The 17511-nt window shown below is 43.3% G+C and overlaps 1 protein-coding gene across 4 annotated transcripts in view; it reads right to left on the bottom strand.

Moving 5' to 3' along the window:
* NHS (Nance-Horan syndrome (congenital cataracts and dental anomalies)) overlaps nucleotides 1–17511 on the bottom strand; it is a 330666-nt gene that overhangs the window by 34986 nt on the left and 278169 nt on the right. For all 4 annotated transcript variants that reach the window (XM_012656632.1, XM_012656633.1, XM_012656634.1 and 1 more), the window contains exons 2-3: nucleotides 9244–9396; nucleotides 4809–4942 (exon numbers count right to left, since the gene is read on the bottom strand). In XM_012656632.1, the coding sequence (XP_012512086.1) occupies nucleotides 4809–4942; nucleotides 9244–9396 (287 nt within the window). The remainder of the gene's footprint in view (nucleotides 1–4808; nucleotides 4943–9243; nucleotides 9397–17511) is intronic.

Here is a 17511-nt window from a genome sequence, read left to right as displayed (position 1 = left end):
CGAGGAGGAAATGGACAAATTCCTGGAAACATACAACCTCCCTAAGTTCACCCAAGAGGTAACAGAATATCTGAATAGACCAATTTCAAGTTCAGAAATTGGAGCAGCAATCAAAAACCTCCCAAAACGTAAAAGCCCCGGACCAGATGGCTACACTCCAGAGTTTTACCAAACTATGCATACTTTGAAGTCTTTTTTCTGTAGCTTATGTCTATCTGGACAATTTTGTAGTATTTTTAGACTTATGGTAGATAATTTTTCAGGTGGCAGTTTTAGATAAACCTTAGGACCCATTGCTAGTTCCCCTCTTCCATACGATTTTTCTGAATTTGCCCTCCCTCACCTTGTATTAAAACATGCTGACACTTGGTGTTTTCTCTCTTTTTACTTAACAGTGAATTTGATGTTTGGGCATTCTCTGTCTTCAAGTTATGCTTATGGTATGTTTTTTGTGTAGTTCTATTTTTCCCTTATTGTAGTTCTATATCATTTTTGGAGGAAATACTGGGAGATGGGGACCTAGGGTTTCATCACTGTCTTCAGCTACCTGGAAGTCTCAGTGTGTGTTCTGATCCACAAAAACAAATCTATTCAAGTGCCTCAACAAGCAGCTTTCCAGCCATCAGCACTGTAAATCTAACAGTTTTTGAGCATATAAAATGATTTCTTCTTACCAACAAAGGCTGCGTGGGCCACCTCTAATGGTTAGTAGCAAGAGTGAAAATACATGGTTGGATATGTAGGGAACAGGCTACCCATTCCAGCTCTGGCAAAGGCTCCTTATTTTGATATTCATTTGCCATTCCCATTTTGACCACAGCCTAGGCAAGGAAGAAAAATTCCTCAGGAGTTCTACCTGGAGGCAAATGAGTTTCAGTGAATGAGTTTTTATTTAGTACACAAACACACCCCACTGGGGCCCCCTTTCCTCTGCCTAGCTTTCGCCAAATAACCAGTATCCTGCCACTTAACAAGTTAATTTGCAGCCAAGAGTTCAATCATGTGGACAGAAGTTGATCCCAGGCAATTTCTCTTTCATGTTGCCCTTGGGAACATTTTCACTATAAACTTTTTATAGTTGGCTTGCAGCCAGTCCCAAATAACTCATTAGGTCCTTTTCCAGTCTAAAATTGTGTTTTCTGTGGTGAATTAAATAAAAGCTTGAGATGTTATGTGAAAATGTGGATTTGGTAAAGTTTGTTTCAATCTCTTCTCTGTAGCTCAGGTCCACAGTAGCCTTATGTCCCAAAGAAATGATCTAAAATTAATTTCTTAAGGGGTAAATATCTGGTAGAGCTGATCTCTCTTCTAATAGAAGACAAACACATAGTCTCTGGCTATAGAATTTAAGAATCCAGTAGCAAGATGGAAAAGATACTCTTTTTGTAGGGAAGCCTTTCCCTGAAGTCACCTCCTTTGCCACCCTCGATGAGGGAGGACTTCCAAATAGGCTTTAATTAGGGACACCCCTTGAATTTTCAGCTAAGAGAGAGTTTTAAGCTAAATTGGCTTGTCCTGTTTCCTGTAAGTTCTCCCTGGACAACTTTTGGCATAAATTAAATGTTAAGAAACCAAGCATCTCTTCTTCTCACCTGTGTTAATAGGAGGTTACCTTGGAGCCATTACCAGATGTCATCAGATAGATGACACTGTGTCCCTTGAAATTTTAACAACCCCCAGTACCCTTAGGAGTTAACTCTAGTGCCCTAGGGCACGTCAGCACACAATTTGGGAACCACAGATATATAGCCTTCCTGCCTTTTTTCCTATGCATGTGTGTACATGCACATACATACACTCATAGACATAATATACACAATTTTATAAACTATTTAAAAATCTCTGATGATAAAACATACATTTTCCATGTCATTATATATTCTTCTCTAACACTATTTTTGATATTGTGGATGTATAAAGATTCATTAAACTAAGCTCCTATCGTTGGACATTTAGAATATTTGTGATTATTTATCTTATTATAAACAGTGCTTTGATGAACATCCTAGTGAATAAATTTTTGTATATACTGATTATTTCCCAGGGGTCAATTCCTAGATGTAGAATTACTGAATCAAATGGTATGAATATTTAGAGTTTTTCCCTGTAGAAAGGGTATAATGATTTATATTTCCTCCAGTCTTATATGTGAGTGTATGTTACAGGCTTTTCATCTGATGATAAGAATTTCATTATAAGTTATTATGAATATAGATTCAGACATTTAGGTATTTTAGGCACCGTGGTAGGCACTTTCACACATACACACACATAATTTAATCTTATTTATATAACATCATATTAAGTCTCCTTAACAACCTTGTAAAGTTGAAATTATTATCCCCATTTTACAGATAAAGAAGCTGGGAATCAGAAAGATACAATCACATTTTCCAAATCACACAATCAAAAGTTTAAACCCAGTTTGACCTATGAGCTTATCACTATAATACAGATACCTCAGGGGCTTGATTGGCAAATAATAATAATGTCTAATATTTATGAAGTGATTATTATGCATCAGGTACTGTTTACATGTATTAACACATTCAATCCTCGTGCCAAGAGCCTATGAAGTACTATCTACTCTTATCCCCGAGACACTGAAGTGATTGTCTTGTCCAGGGTCACATAGCTAGTAAGTGGTAGAGCTGGTATTCAAAGCCAGGCAGTTTGGCGTCATAGTCCATGCCATTAATGACCAAGGTATAGTATAATAGCCTGCAGAGTTGTGGAAGACTATATATCAGAATCTCACTATGAATGCTTTTTTAATAGAATAAAAACACGACTTCACTGGGTCTCATAGATGAAAGAAGGAGAGTTTCTGTCTAAGAAAATATCTATCCAGCAATTTGGCTCCTGACCCTATACCTGCAGCCATTTCTCTTTCAGCAGTATATAGCCCTGTAAGCTTAGCTCATAGAATCATCTTCTATCTAAGTCTGAGAGATATACCTTGAATGAGAATCTTCTAATGAACTTGGTGACCCAAACTCTTGAACAAATCAAATAGTTAAAATTTCCCCAAGTTACTTAGAAATATTAAGTATTATCATTTGAGGTGGGCAAACTTTCTGAAGTTTACCTAAGTGTAATCTAGAGTCCTCTCTTATTGATGTTTGTTGAATAAATGAAGTCTCCTCATTGCTATTCATTATTTTAAGCCTTTTATTATAGTCTTACTTTGGTATTTAGATATTATTAAAAATTATGCAAATTATGAGAAAGGGTTATATTTTTATGTCATTTCTGTAAATGCCTAAAATTTTTCTCTCTTATCTCCCCCCTAAGAAAACCAACTTAATGAGCCACAAAACATGTTATAATGAATGGGAAAAATATTTTTAGCATTTCTATGCAGAAAATGCCTCATTAAAAGCAAACGCTCCGACAAGCAGATTTGAGCTGCCTAAGAACTTCTGTCGAGTAGGGGCCTTTATGACAAATCACTAGCATGTGTAACTGCTCTGTCTGAAGGACTAGAAAGCCAGAAGAGGCACTTATCTCCCTTCCTTACCCTTGGGCTGCACTGCAGCAATCTGGTGAGTGCAGCATGGAATGCAGTGTGCATCTGATGAGCACTGCACAAGTCGGAAAATGTTTCTATATTGTCCGATATCGAGCAAGGTCTTATCTGGATGTATTTAATATTATTATCATGTGGATTCGCTTAGATGAAGTCTGTTTTCAGCTGGATGTTTGGCATCATGTGGCCCAAATATTTTGCATCTATCTTGCATGTTGTAAAAACCATAAAGGTGCAGGGTCTAGAGTCATACATGCAAACTTCATTTCTAATAAAAACCTCAACTCGTACCCCACACTGTTGTAACCTCTATAGACTTTGGGTCTCAAACCAGAATGACAAGAGAACAGGAGTGCAGACATTCAGGCAGGTAGTATGGGCCGATCTGGTCGCAAAAATCATAGTCTCTCACTTCAATAATGCCCTACTCAGACTCACAAAGTGCTCACTTGTCCCCGCTGAGGCCCCACAAGGCACACCTGGGGTGCTGTGTTTGTAGCAGCTGCTGACAGTGTTTGCAGGTGTTCTGAGCCAGGTCGGTTTCTTCATCTGTGATTCACACTTGGGGGCTCAGGCTGAGTTACAGCCACATCCACCTGGGTGGGGCTGAAAGCACCAGCAGTGATGATGTCACTGTGGTAATAAGTTACCCTGGGGAACTGGCCTCCTTTAGAGAATGGGAAAGCATGAAATGATGACATGATTCGTCTTCATATGGTAATTTTTCTCATCACTTAAGTTCTTTCCCAGCTCACCCCACTGAGTCAGCCACGCTATCACTTGACTAGTCATAATTATAGTGGCAGTTGTGGTTAACATTTACTGACGTCTTACACTGGGCTAAGCTCTTTACATGCCTCATCTCATTTAATCCTCAAGGCCTATAAACTAGATGCTATCAATATCCCCACATGACAGATGAGGGAACTGAGGGCAAAGGAGGTAAATAACTTACCCCGAAATCCTTCAGCTTGTAAGCAGAAGAACTGGGATTTGAAGTAATTTTTTTTTTCTGATTTTAGAGTCCACAGCTATTATTGCTTTACTGTATCGTGCAACCACTTAACTAAACTAGCTATATCCTTACTCTCCTCCCAAAAAGAGGCATTTCTTTCAGCAATGAAAGGGGAAAAATTAGTTTGTTCCCAAAAATGTCCACGAGTTGTTCTCTCAGCCAGCGCAGCCCCCCGCACTGGCAGGCAGGAAACTGACTCCCAAGAAGACAAACTCCTGCTTCCCGACAAGCAAGCACAGGGCTGCCGGTGGCCACCAAGCTTACCGTTAGGAAGTGACGGTCCTTAACCTCACGCCTCCTCTGGCTGTGAGCTGGAGGGTAGGCGGGCAGTGGGGGAGCAGCGGTGGCAAGGGGGACAGCTGCTCTCTGCTCTCGACGATCGCTCCGGCTCCGGTGTTCTGAGGGCAGAAAAAGCAATAATACTGAAATATACTTGGCATTTTCAATTTTTCTTTCCCCCTTGGAAGTATTAGCAAAAGGCTGAAAAAAAAAGTGAGTTTTTGTTACCCTAAGCTAATTTGTATACCAAATCAGATTTTCAGAATGGTTCCCAACTAAACTTTCACTTACTATTAATATGAAATTGGATACATACATTTCATTGGGTCCATCTCATAATCTTTGTACAAGAGGGCTCACTCCTGCATTCAATGTGCCTTGTTTCAAAACAACAAGCAAAAAAAAAAAAAAAAAGCTGAGAACAATAATGGAAGATTTGCTGCCATAATACTAGAGTGGAAAGTAGGCACAGACACAGCAGAGCTGCCCGGTCCACCCGCTGGATCCTGGAGCCAGCTCACACTGGCTCAGGGGAGTTGATTGCTACGTATTCAGGAATTTGTGTGAGTCAGTTTTGCAACTGTTGGTACCTGGAAATAGGCCATGTTGGGAGTATTTACATCACGTTTGTTGAGTGACTGAAAGTCTAGTCTTTTAAAATTAGAATGCATTCCATATCCCTATTTCAAATGGGCTGTATTGTGGATACCCTCCCTGCCAGTGCTTCTCTTGGTCCTGTGGCTTGCTCTGACTGGCCTCCCTAATGCCGGCCCCATTCTTCTTTATTCAACGTGGTGCCCCCAAACTAGGAACTGAGCACTCTCGAGCTATCCGATTTCTATCCATGTCTGATTTGGCTGTCTGTGGGCCTCGCTGCCTGAACTGCTGACTTAGTGTCTGTGTCAGAAAAATGTGATAGTATTTCTCATCTTCCTTCGCTTAGGAGTCTTTCAACAGATGTTGGCTCCTATACGCAACCAGAGAAAACTCCTCAAAACCATGTAGGTAGTCTTTGCAAACTGCCTCCAAAGTCAATGTTTATCAGGAAGACTTTTTGAGATAAATTTCTTCTGTGTTAAAGTGCCCACCTCCAGTGCCACCCTCATTTTTCTCTGCAAGCAAACAGTGGGCTTTTCTAAATTGGTGGCACAAGGAAAAGCTTTTATATTCTTAAATTTACGAAGAAGAGTAGAATACAGGTGTTCCTGGTTAGGATGAGGTGGAAGAAGGGGAGGAGTTGGAAGGGAGACATCAACTCAATCTCCCATTCAATTGCTTCCCTCCCACACTATCTTAAATAGATCTCTTTCCTTGCCCTGGGCTGGGAGTAGGCAGGCTAGATTAATGGCTTGCTAATAATACCTCTTTCTGGTGGTGAGGTAGGGAGAACATTGGTCTACTAGAGCCTGAAACTGCAGTAAAATCTTGGTTCTTATTTCCTTAGAGCAATGAAACTTGCACCTTGGCCCTAAACTTGAAAGGAAAGGAAATATAAAATATAATTATCCCTTTATAGTCACTTATTAATCTCTCTCTGTTTTATGAACATAAATAATGGCATCACTTAAAGCGATTACTGGCTCTGAGCATTAAAGAATAGGTAAGAAAAAGAGAAAAAAAGGAATCAGATTCTAAATAACTTGAAATCTATTTAGATGCTGCTTCCTCCAGGGAGCCTTCCCTGAAGCCCCATGGCATGATTTGGTACCTCTCCTCTCAGCCCCCATATCACTGTATTGAAATTACCTGGTTACTTGTCTGTCTCCTTCACTAGACTAGGGATTCCTTGCAGGCAGGGACCATACTTTATTGCTCCTTGAATCCTAGGTTGTAGCACAATGAAGGCGGCTATTTCTAGGTTCTAATCTCGGTCCCCCAGCTCCCTCCTTATAATCTCATCTCCAAAAGGAGCACAGAGCTGCTGTCACTGCAGCCTCATTTGTCTGCACTTCATTATCCACTCCCTCCTGGTGGAAGCCGGGCTATTCCAGCTGTCCAAATAGAGAACCTACAGGGGTGCTCACTGTGGCATGTGCTGAGCAAGGGCTGCCTGATAAGTCTGTATTATTCATGGCCACCAGATGGCAGAAGTGGTTTATGCCGATGAATACACTGCTAAGCTACTGTGTTTCTTGGACAAGGTTAAAAAAAAAGTCACTTTCTAATTTTAATTCTACACTGCATGTTTTTAATTCTGTGATGCCTATAATTCTTGTTTATGGCTCTCTGCAGTGCTATTAAAACTACTACACCCAAGATTTGCTATTGAGCCAACCACAAAACAAGCCAGTCCGCGGAGGGCAAGATGCAGCTCCACAGTATTCCTTCCAGCCGCCCCCCGCCCAGGAGAAGGTTCAGAGAAAACTGATATTGGCACTTGCTGTTCCTCAGTTCTGCCATAAGTCCAAACCTGGCAAAAGCAGTGATATGTGATAGTTTATGAGTAGCTCAGTGTTATCTGGTAGAATCCGTAAAAATCTAATCAGGGATGACTTATTAATAATAATGAAGGGATAAAAATAATTATGCCTACAGGGCTAATGTTACTCAAGCTCTCTAATGATGGGATCCGAGAAAGTATTTAGTATGAACAATCAGACTCCTCTGTCGTCACCCTGTTACCCTGTGCTCTCAATGTTCAACCAGTTTACAGCAGAATTTGATTCAGTTCCACAAACATTCATTGAGGACCTACTATATGTTGGGTTCATGCTAAGTGCTTTGAGTAAAATAAGTTAATAAGATATCATCCTTGCCCTCGAGTAGCTGATAGATTAATAGCAGAAGACAGGCCTGTAGTGGTTGGTTATGATCTAAGGTTATAAGTGGCAGGATGGAGGATGCATGGGACATTATGGGAAGGGTGCCTAATCCAGGCTGCAGAGGAATGGCAAAAGTAGGAAGGAAGATTTCCAGAGGTGGCTTACACTAAAAATTTGTTAAAGAAGAACTTTTTAGCCAACTATAAAATTAAAGTGAATGGTAAGTATTCCAGAGATACGTCTAGAGGATACTGATCATCACTCTTCATTATAAGTGTCACAGTATCTGCCACTAAATAACCAAGGGAAATTTTTAGAAACAGTTGCTTTAGGGATATTAGTAGGTTAGCTCTTTCGTTAAAAGGAAAAAAAGAGGATGGGGAAAAGGCAGAAGTTATACAAATGCGGAAGAAAATAAGATGAAAACAACATTTATCATCATTTCATTTCTCCATCTTGATAGTGATATTAAAATATTTTATTTGAATTTTAATACTTTTGCAAAATACCATTCTTTAAAAGAGTATAGTGAATTTGAAACAAAGACATGGAATGTGTAGACACGAACTATCTCCACAGCAGGAATCTAAAGGCCAAGAAAGGTGGCATGCCAACTTCTAATACCCAATTTAGGGGGCTCTCAAAGGATAATGCTGATTTTTAATCCCCTTGTCCTAATCAGAATGGATTTAAGGCACTGAAAAGTAACCAGCATAAGACAAGGCTGTATTTCTGCTTTCACTGCTATGTGCCTGTCTCCAGCTTCCTCAGGACTGTGAGAGAAATGTAAATATCAATATTTATTTCCATGGGACGCAGCGTATGGCAAGGAAAAGAGGTCTGGCTGGGGGTTCAGAGACCCAGGTCTGGGTCCTCGTACTGTGCCTTTCCTGCTGTGTGTGACCCTGAGCAAGTTTCCTCACCTCGCTAGGCCTCCACGTGCCCCCCCTGTAGAATGGGGGCATCAAGCCAGCTCACTGATTCTCAACAGAAGCAGAAGAGCCCTCTAGGGGCTTGTTCTGGTTGTCAGAATGATTGAGTGGGAGCCAACCATGCCAGCTATCCCGTAATGCACAGGATGGGCAATGAAAAAGCGTCCCAGGTCCCACACAATATTCAAAGGTCCCATCAGAATCTCTTATCAGGGAAAAGCCTATTTCTGAGTCAAACCTAATTCCCTCTTAATTATAATCCAAACTATACTTTTGCTCATATCTATGAATAATATATGCTGAATGTACCAGTTTTTATGGTTGTGTCCTCCTGCCTCTCAGGGCTTTGTTTCTCTATACTTTCTGCTCAGAATGGTTTCTGACTCTTTTCTTAATCCAGACTCACTTTTGATAGGCACAAACATCTGACTGCTTCATTTTGTCCTCTAGTGCAGTAGAGCCCAGGCATTTGCATATCGAAATACATATTATAATTTTCCTTTTAATAATTTCTCTTTATTATCATATTTAGACCATGATGCTGTTTTTGCTTATGTGTACAGGTAGGATATATTACCCATAGATTTCATTTCCAGGTAGAAAGGGAACAGTTCAAAGTACTTGCTATAACAGGGGGATGTGTTGGGACTGATGGGACAGAGAACCGTTGGACAGGACAACCTCTGAGTTCTCTCCTGACAAAGCCCCCAGCCTGGGATCAGTCACCTCTGCGCAGGGCCTGCAGGCTCTGCCGGGCGTGGCGGTGCAGCTCCTCCACGCAGGGTGGCCTCGTGGCTGGGAGGAAGATGTTTCGCTGCTGGTGCCACGGCGCGCGATAGTACACGCTCAGCTTACTCTCGATGTCCAGGTTGGAGACGGCTGCAAGACAAAGAGGGAAACAGGGCATTGTCCATCAGTGGCTTTAAGCTATGCATTTGGCAGAATTTGTGGTGGGGAGGGGGACGGGAGTGGATTCTGGGTGGAGTAGAAGTCCAGACTGCCATGTTCACTTTAAGAACTAACTCAAGGCTGGAGAAAGGTTTGGAGTTTCTAATACTGATAGGGACAACCCTTGCCCCTGAGCTGAGGGATGGGAGACCCCAGGACACCAACCATCTGCGTGTGACCAGCTAACTTCCTCTCTGCACCTTCAGTCCTTGCTCTCTGGCACAGTGACATATCCTTGGCCAACCTGATTGGGGGTGGGGATGGGGATCCTGCCTCCCAAGAATGCAGAGAAAAGCCTTAGAGATGAGTGAAAAGGTTGCCGCAGCTCCCGCCTTCTGGCTGCAGGGCCTTGGAGCTGAAGTTCTGCACACTGCCCCTGCCGTCCGCCTGAACTTTGGCCCATACCTTGCCCTGCCCTCTGTCCCTTGTGGCCTCTGGCCCCGAGGTCTCCTTATGCTGCCCTTCACCTTCCAGCTCCATTGCCTGCCATCTTTGAAAGCTTTGCTCAGTTTCCCTGGTTTCACCCAGGGTGAGCACAAGCATTAAAGAAACCATCACAGGGGTGATGGGTATTCAGAAAGGGAAACTGTAGACTACGGTTCTTGCAACTCATCCACGAGATCAAGCAAGGAAGGCTTCCTTCCCCCAAAACACAGCATTTAACCCACTGTCCTCTTCATATACACATGGAGCCTAGGACGGAACTCTCTATGAGTCGAAGAGAAATTCTGCTGCCAACAGGTGTCAGGAACCAGGAAGGTCTGGCTAGCAAGTGGCTGCCCGGAGGAACCCATGAGCACCTTGGCAGCCAGTTGGCCCCAGGAACCGTGAGAACCGGCCCAGCCTGCTTTTCCCTCCGGACCGACGACCCAGACCTAGACCCAGACTCCATTCCTAGGCTCGCCCTGCTCCACCCACCTCCCAGTGTCCTCTTCTCTCTGCTGCTTTTCCTCTTCTTCCCAGTGTGTGATTTGGGGGCGCTCTGCCCAACTGTTTATTCCTGTGCCCTAAATAGTCTTTCGATTCCTCTTTCTAAAGTCTGGGCTACCTCTGTGGAAAAGAATTTGGAGATACCTCAGAGAGCTAAAAATAGAAATACCATTCGATCCAGCAATAGCACTATTAGGCATCTACCCAAAAGAGCACAAAACATTCTACGATAAAGACATCTGCACCCGAATGTTTATGGCAGCACAATTCACTATTGCAAGAATGTGGAAACAACCCAAGTGCCCGTCAATCCATGAGTGGATTATTAAAATTTGGTATATGTTTACAATGGAATATTACTCAATTATAAGAAATGACAGTGATCTAGCACCTCTTATACTTTCCTGGATTAAACTTAAGCCCATTATCCAAAGTGGGGCACCACAAGAGCAGAAGAACGGGATCCATTTGTACTCACCATCAAATTGGTACTAACTGAGCAACACTAGGTTGATCACATGGCAGAAATACTCTCTAGGGATTAGGGGGATGGGGGGGCAAATCTACAACTAAAGGACACGGGGAGCACTAAAGGGAGGGAAGGGCATGCCTTTAACCCGCATTTGGGTGAGGCAAAGACATAAAGTGTAACTATAATGTTTGTACCCTCACAAAACCCTGGAATAATAAAAAAGAAAAAAAAATAAAGTCTGGGCTACCCTTTCACTTTGAGAAGCCCTACATAGAACAAGATGCTCTGTAGATAAAGCAGAAAGGAAATGGAAAAGAAGGGAGGATATTTTCATAGAAGGGGAATAAAAGAAAGAAAACTGGGAAAAATACCACCTTTTGATAATTAATTCCCCCTCCCGAAGTACTGCATTATGGGTTACTTTTGGTTTTGTTTTCTAATGCAGTCTTCAGTAGTGTTTTTTTTTTCTAGAATAATGCATTGTAACCATAAGAATCACCAATAGAAACAAAGACACATTTCTAAAGATGTGAAGAAATATCACATGGACAGGGTCAAGGGGAAAACGCTATGCTTCTATAACAGTGATGTCTAATAGAACTTTCTGTGATGATGAAATTCTCACAGCTATACTGTACAATATGGTAGCCTCTCACTACATTGGCTATCAAGCACTTGAAATGTGGCTGATAAGTGAGGAACTGAATTTGTAACATTATTTAATTTTAATTAATTGAAATTTAAGTAGCTATCTGTGGCTATCGTATTGGACAATAACCATAGTGTATTATATTCTCTCACCTTCAGCCACAGAGTAGATTATTCTTTTTGGCCTAGGTTTATTTTCCCTTGGTGTTTAATCTCCAAGAAGAATTCAAGATCACAGGTTAGAGATTTCAAGATTATCTCCCTGAGTAGAGGAGGGTATTTGGTGGGGGTGTGTTCTGTGTAGCCAAGAAATAAAGGCAGCAATTTTTCTTTGTCATGGTGCTCTATAACCTCAACTCTCTTCTTGGAAGCCAATACTTGGTGAATCAGTGGGGAGTCACTGAATCCCGGGGACAAGAAAGCCTGGGAGGAATTGGTAAGGGGGAAGCTGGCCTCTTCAGACCTTAGTTGAGGAGTGGGAGGCCTTGGGGTAGAAAGGGTGGGCCAGGTCCAGATCAGAGCTTTCCTTCTCATGTGTGGAAGGGGGGGGAGTTCTGAAGACAGAGGCTTTATTTAGTCCCCCCTCTTAGAAGAATGCTCTGCTTCAGTGATGAGGACTGACTAAAAAATCAGCCTCTCCCTGGAGGCAGAGGTCAACTCCTGCCCAACAGAGCAGAGGTCATTACCAAACCTAACAGAGATGGCCATGAATGCATGTGCTGGTGATAGCTGGGACGGGAGACAGAACAGAAAGCTTGCCTGTGGAAAGAAGGGGCAAGAAGTTCAGTGGGCAGTCCCAGAAGTACAGGCTTTCTGGGCACTGCTTGCCCCAGGCTCATCTCTTCAGGAAGGTGGGAGGCGGGATGCGGGGCTGGGCCCCGGTGACTCGGGTAGAACGGAAGATTCTCATACCCCTCCCTCCCTCAGCGCTGCTGACCGAAGCTCAGGGTGTTAACTTTTGACAGCCCCTCAGAAACCAGGTCAAGTGGCCACAGCTCCTCAACCTCTGTGTGGGGAAGAGCTGAGCTCATGCCATTTATCTTAGTGTTAGTCTGAAGAAAAAGCACATCAGAAGCGTTTGTCAAAAAGGCAGATTCCTGGGCTCCAACCTAGATTCCCTAAACCAGAATTTCCAACAGAGAGGTCTGATAATTGATATATTTGAAAAGTACCCCACAGTTATTTTTCTTATCATCATGCAAGTTTGAGAGACACAAAATGTCTTCTGAGGACGCCTTGGGATCCTATGGGAGAGAAAGGAGTTGGGCAGCATGGGGGAAGGAAAGAGACTACTGCAAAGGGAAGCATCCAACTGCCCATGGATCCTCTTCCAATAGCTCTCAGTCCCAGGCACAGTGCTGGGTGCTGGGATACGGCACGGAACAAAACACACGGGAATCCCTGCCCACACAGACCATATGTTCTCTGGTTCTGTGCGAAATGGTTTAGATGTGATTCTGCCTGGAAACAATAGGTTGGGAGTGATAACCTCTGGCAGACACTTCCCGTTTTAGTATTATATAGTTCCCTAGGGATGGTTAAGACCTCTCGACTCTTGAGGACCCAAACACTGAAAAGATTATAGTCCCCACTCTTCCATCTCTACCCTTCTGCAGTGGGTAATCCCAAATTTCACAATAAATTAGCATATCATAAAATAAGTATAAAGACGTTCAGCAAAATTCTCTTTGCTCATTATTAAATATTAAATATCAAGTTACTTGAAAAAAGCATTTTTGGGGGCCCATGCTTTGCCGATGCCCTAACCACATCCATGTTGTGCCTGCCAGGCAAGCCAGCACTGACTCTCTGGGCTGCCGAACTCTGCCTGCTGCTCAGGACTGTGGATTCACAGATGCAAAGACTAACACGTGAGTTCTAACGTGGGCAGCCAAGTCATGGTTCCTGGGAAGAACTAGCCCTTGCAATGACAACCTTCAGGGCTAGGGATCCTCACTTTTCCCCACCCTAAATCTTTTCTTTCTTCACTGGGAAGCTATATTGGATTTCTGCCACACATTAGCAGGTGAACATTTCATTAATCAGTTGCCATGGTTGTGTCTATCCCTTAGACAGGGAAGGAAAGGGAAGAAAAACTCTTTAATGCCTTTGCTCTCAGTGACGTCTTTGGTCACAGAGCATTAACTACTATTATGTGTCCACTGGAGGCAGACAGACAGGCACTAATGGAGATCTTCCAGGGAAAATTATCCCACTTTCTTTCTTTAAAAAATCTATTCCTTTTCCTAAGTAACAGTTCCACCAAAGTTGAATCTATTCATTCATGAGCTTGCTGCACCACTGCCAGTGCAAGGCTGCCCCGTGTCTTGCACCCTTTCCTCCCTTTTTAACAATCTCACCGTGGCTGAGACATGCAAGACACAGGCTTAGTGCCCCCAAGAATGTTTGTTCTCATAAAAATGGAACAAAGAGAAGCAAGATTTTTCCTCTGTTTATTTGGATACATCCAGGAGCCCCTCTGTGGTAGGCAGAATTCCAGGATGGCCCCCGAGATTCCTGCCCTCTTAGGTACATACCCTGTATAATCCCCTGCCCTTGAGTGTGGGCACAACCTATGACTTATGTAACATTACATGGCAAAAAGGATTTTACGATCCCTACTCAGTTGGCTTTGAGTTAATGAAAAGGGGAGAATTATCCTGGGTGAGTCTGGCCTAATCAGGTGAACCCTTAAAAGAGATGAGAAGCAACAGAGAGGCTCTCCTGTTGGTCTTAAAGAGGCACAGCTGCCATGTTGTGGAGAGAGTCATGTGGCAGGAGTGATGGGCAGCCTCTAGGAGCCAAGGGCCTCACTCCTACAACCTCAAGGAACTGAATTCTGCCAACAATGGATGACCTTGAAAGAGGATTCTGGGCCTCAGATGAGAACACGGCCCAGCTGACACCTTGATTTCAGTCCAGGGGGACCCTGAGCAGAGGACCCTGTTAACTCATACCCAGACTCCTGACCAACAGAAATGGCAAGATAATAAATGGGTGTTGTTTTAAGCTGTTAAATTTGCAGTGATTTGTGATGCAATAGTAGAAATAATAATATAATAATAATAAAAAACGAATGCACCCTCCCACTATTTTTTCCACTTTCCTAGAGTCAGTCACTTGCCTTGTCTTGTCATCTCTTCCCCTCTGTCACTGATTCCCAAGGAATGGGCAGATAATGGCAAGGGTTACAATGAGAAATAGGGTTATATGTCTCATTTTTATCCTCCACAACAGGAAAAAGTTTATTTGGATGTATCAGTTCTCTCATCGAAGGCTATAAGCTCTTGTGGGAAGCTTCAACCATATGCCAAGCTCTAAGCCAGGCACATCATGGTACCCTCACATAACTCAAAGAGGAAAGTATTGCCCCTATTTTATAGATAAGGAAACAGAGGCTCAGAGAAAGTAAGTAAATTTACAAAGTCAGGCACCTGGTAAGTAGAAGCTCTGGGATTAAAAACCTTCTCTGTTTGGCTTCTAAGCTGCTGCTCTTTCCCAAACCAACACTGAAATATGTTTGCCTAAGCTAAGGGTGATTGCCGGGGAGAGACAGTGGGCTGTCTGCCACATAAAAGTATGTAGTGCTTTTCAAAATCAGAAGAAAGGATGTAGAACTGCTGCTGGCTGGATCATCCACAGCATTGAGTGTAACCAAGAACTGAGTGACTCTGCCAGAAAGTGCCTAGCAGGAGGCTGGGAAGATTTGTTATATTCCAGAAAGACAATGAGCACAGCAAACAGATGCCGCAAAACCAAACTGCTGAAGGAAAATGCCATCATAGGAAATGTCCACAGGGCAATGAAAACTCTTTATAGACTGATCTTAGTTCATTCCCCTGTCGAACCCTGGAGATAATGGAATTGTCTAGATCTTGATTCATAGTGACGTATTGGAAGCATGGATACAGTCAATGAGCTGACTTAGACGCTGAGGGAAACTAACGTCTCTCAGAAGGACCAGGCCCATTTCTAAGAGTGGGAGGAGACTTGATCTTAGGAACCATCAGGAAAGGGTAACAATCAGAGGCATAGTCTTGCCCCCAGCCTCCCCAACCTCCAGCCCCCAGCCTCCCTGCCCTGCCAGGGCTGGCACTTATTTGATCCTACTTTTCCTGGCCTCGTGAGCATCTCACTGTCTTAGAGATTTATCACCCTGGGAGGAATGCAAAACGCTTACTCTTGGCCTCCCTTCCTAGAAAGCCTCCCTACCTCCAGTCCCCACCCCTGCTACTGTCTTCCTCCTTACTCCTTTTCCCAGACTCTTAAGAATTTAAAAGGGGGAGGTGACAGCTGAGATCAAAGTTTGAATGCCATGTGTGGTGAAAATTTCAGAAAAATGTGCAAGTGACTCAGAAGTAGAATTTTTACCCTTTCAAGGGAGGGAAGGAATTTTTAAAAATATTCTTAGAGTGCCTGCAGACACACATACCCACATGCACTTTGCTAACCTTCTTCCTGCCCTTCTACCTTCATGCCCACCCCAGCACACAGCTTTTTGTCCAGGAACACACACCTCTACAAACCATCTATTCGGATCCCTGTGACAGAAAGCAGTCAGGAGTGTGTTAGCACATTCAACCATTAATAAGCCTCTGAAATAGTCAGCGTTACAGTAGCCAGTTTGCTCCCTGGGTCCCTGTTCCACTGAAGCCAATTGTCAGCAGCCATAAGCCTGGTAAGCAACGTGGACATCTACTCTGGGTGTCTGTGGCTGCTGCCTGAGTCCTCAGATCTGTTGGGAGGGTAGGGAGGGGATTTACCAAGTGAAACCATTCATTCCTACCTTCCCTTCCTTCCTTGGCAACCAGCCCCTTGCCCACTCCACTCAGCATCTTGGAGGAGGGAGTGGGGCAGGATACAGGGACAGCAAGGACTACCAAGTCTTCTGCCACCTGCAGAGCAGCCCAAAGCCCAAAGCCAGAGCCAGCCTCCCAGAGCCTATCCCTGCTGGGCTTCTTTTTCTGTAGAACCACAGTAATTCAGATTTGTTCCCAACTATGGACAAAGCATCTCATGTAGTCCTCTCAGCTTCAGAAAGATCTAGGTTTTCTAACAAATTCCAGCATCTTAAAACATTCCAGCACCTACGGAATAGATAGGTATATTTATTTAGACACTAAATATCTCTGTATTTATTTATACACTGAAAGAATCTAGAATGATTTTTCTGATAGAAATATTTTCCCAGCTTCCAGAACAAAATGATGCTTCATACCAGGAGGACTGTTTAATTATTACTATTACTGTTATTGTTTTAACGTCCAATATCCTGTGGAAAGACCACCAGAGACCTGGGTTCTTTTCACAGTTCTGCCACCATGTGACCTTGTAGAAGTTATTGAACCTTCCTAGGACCCAAGTTCCCCATCTTTACAAGTGAGGGGTTTGAAATTTCTGATCTCTGAGTCCTGTCCTTTCCTGTCCTCCGTTTGATGCCAGTCACCAAAATCCGCCCAGAAAGACTCTGTATTCAAGATATAGCAAGACGTGCTGGTGGAAAGACCTGGGCTCTGGGATGGGAAGGGGGGGATTAATCACAGGAGAAGTGTGATCTGGAGCAAGACACCGGGCTCTTTGGGCCTCTCTACCCTCCTCTGTGAAATGGGACTCATAGAGCCTTCATGGAGTGGTTCTGAGGCTCCATTGAAATGACAAAGTCCTTGGCATGTCACTGCTTAATAAATATTAGTTCCCTTTTGTGGACCAGGAACAAAAGACCAAGAGGCCAGAATCAGGGTCCGGGTTCACAAGAGCAAAGTGTGGAGCTCTCCAAGTTTCTTTTTTCTTTATTTCTCCTGTCTTATCCAGTGAACATAAAATGAAGCCACTAAAGATCACTCTTTGGGCGTCTCACGTTCTGGAAACTGGAAAGAAGGCTGCCCACAACTGGGAAGCCTGTGACTTCTCTGACAGGTCCAAAGTCCCCAGTCTCTGATATCTGTTGGCTTGGGCAGTATTTAGCATAATGATTTGGACATCCTAACTCTCCGAGT

This window comes from Propithecus coquereli, unplaced genomic scaffold (assembly GCF_000956105.1).
Source record: "Propithecus coquereli isolate 6110/MARCELLA unplaced genomic scaffold, Pcoq_1.0 Scaffold513, whole genome shotgun sequence".
Lineage (NCBI taxonomy): Eukaryota > Metazoa > Chordata > Mammalia > Primates > Indriidae > Propithecus > Propithecus coquereli.
The sequence above is the reverse complement of the archived record's forward strand: the minus strand, read 5'-3'. Positions and strand labels throughout refer to the sequence as shown.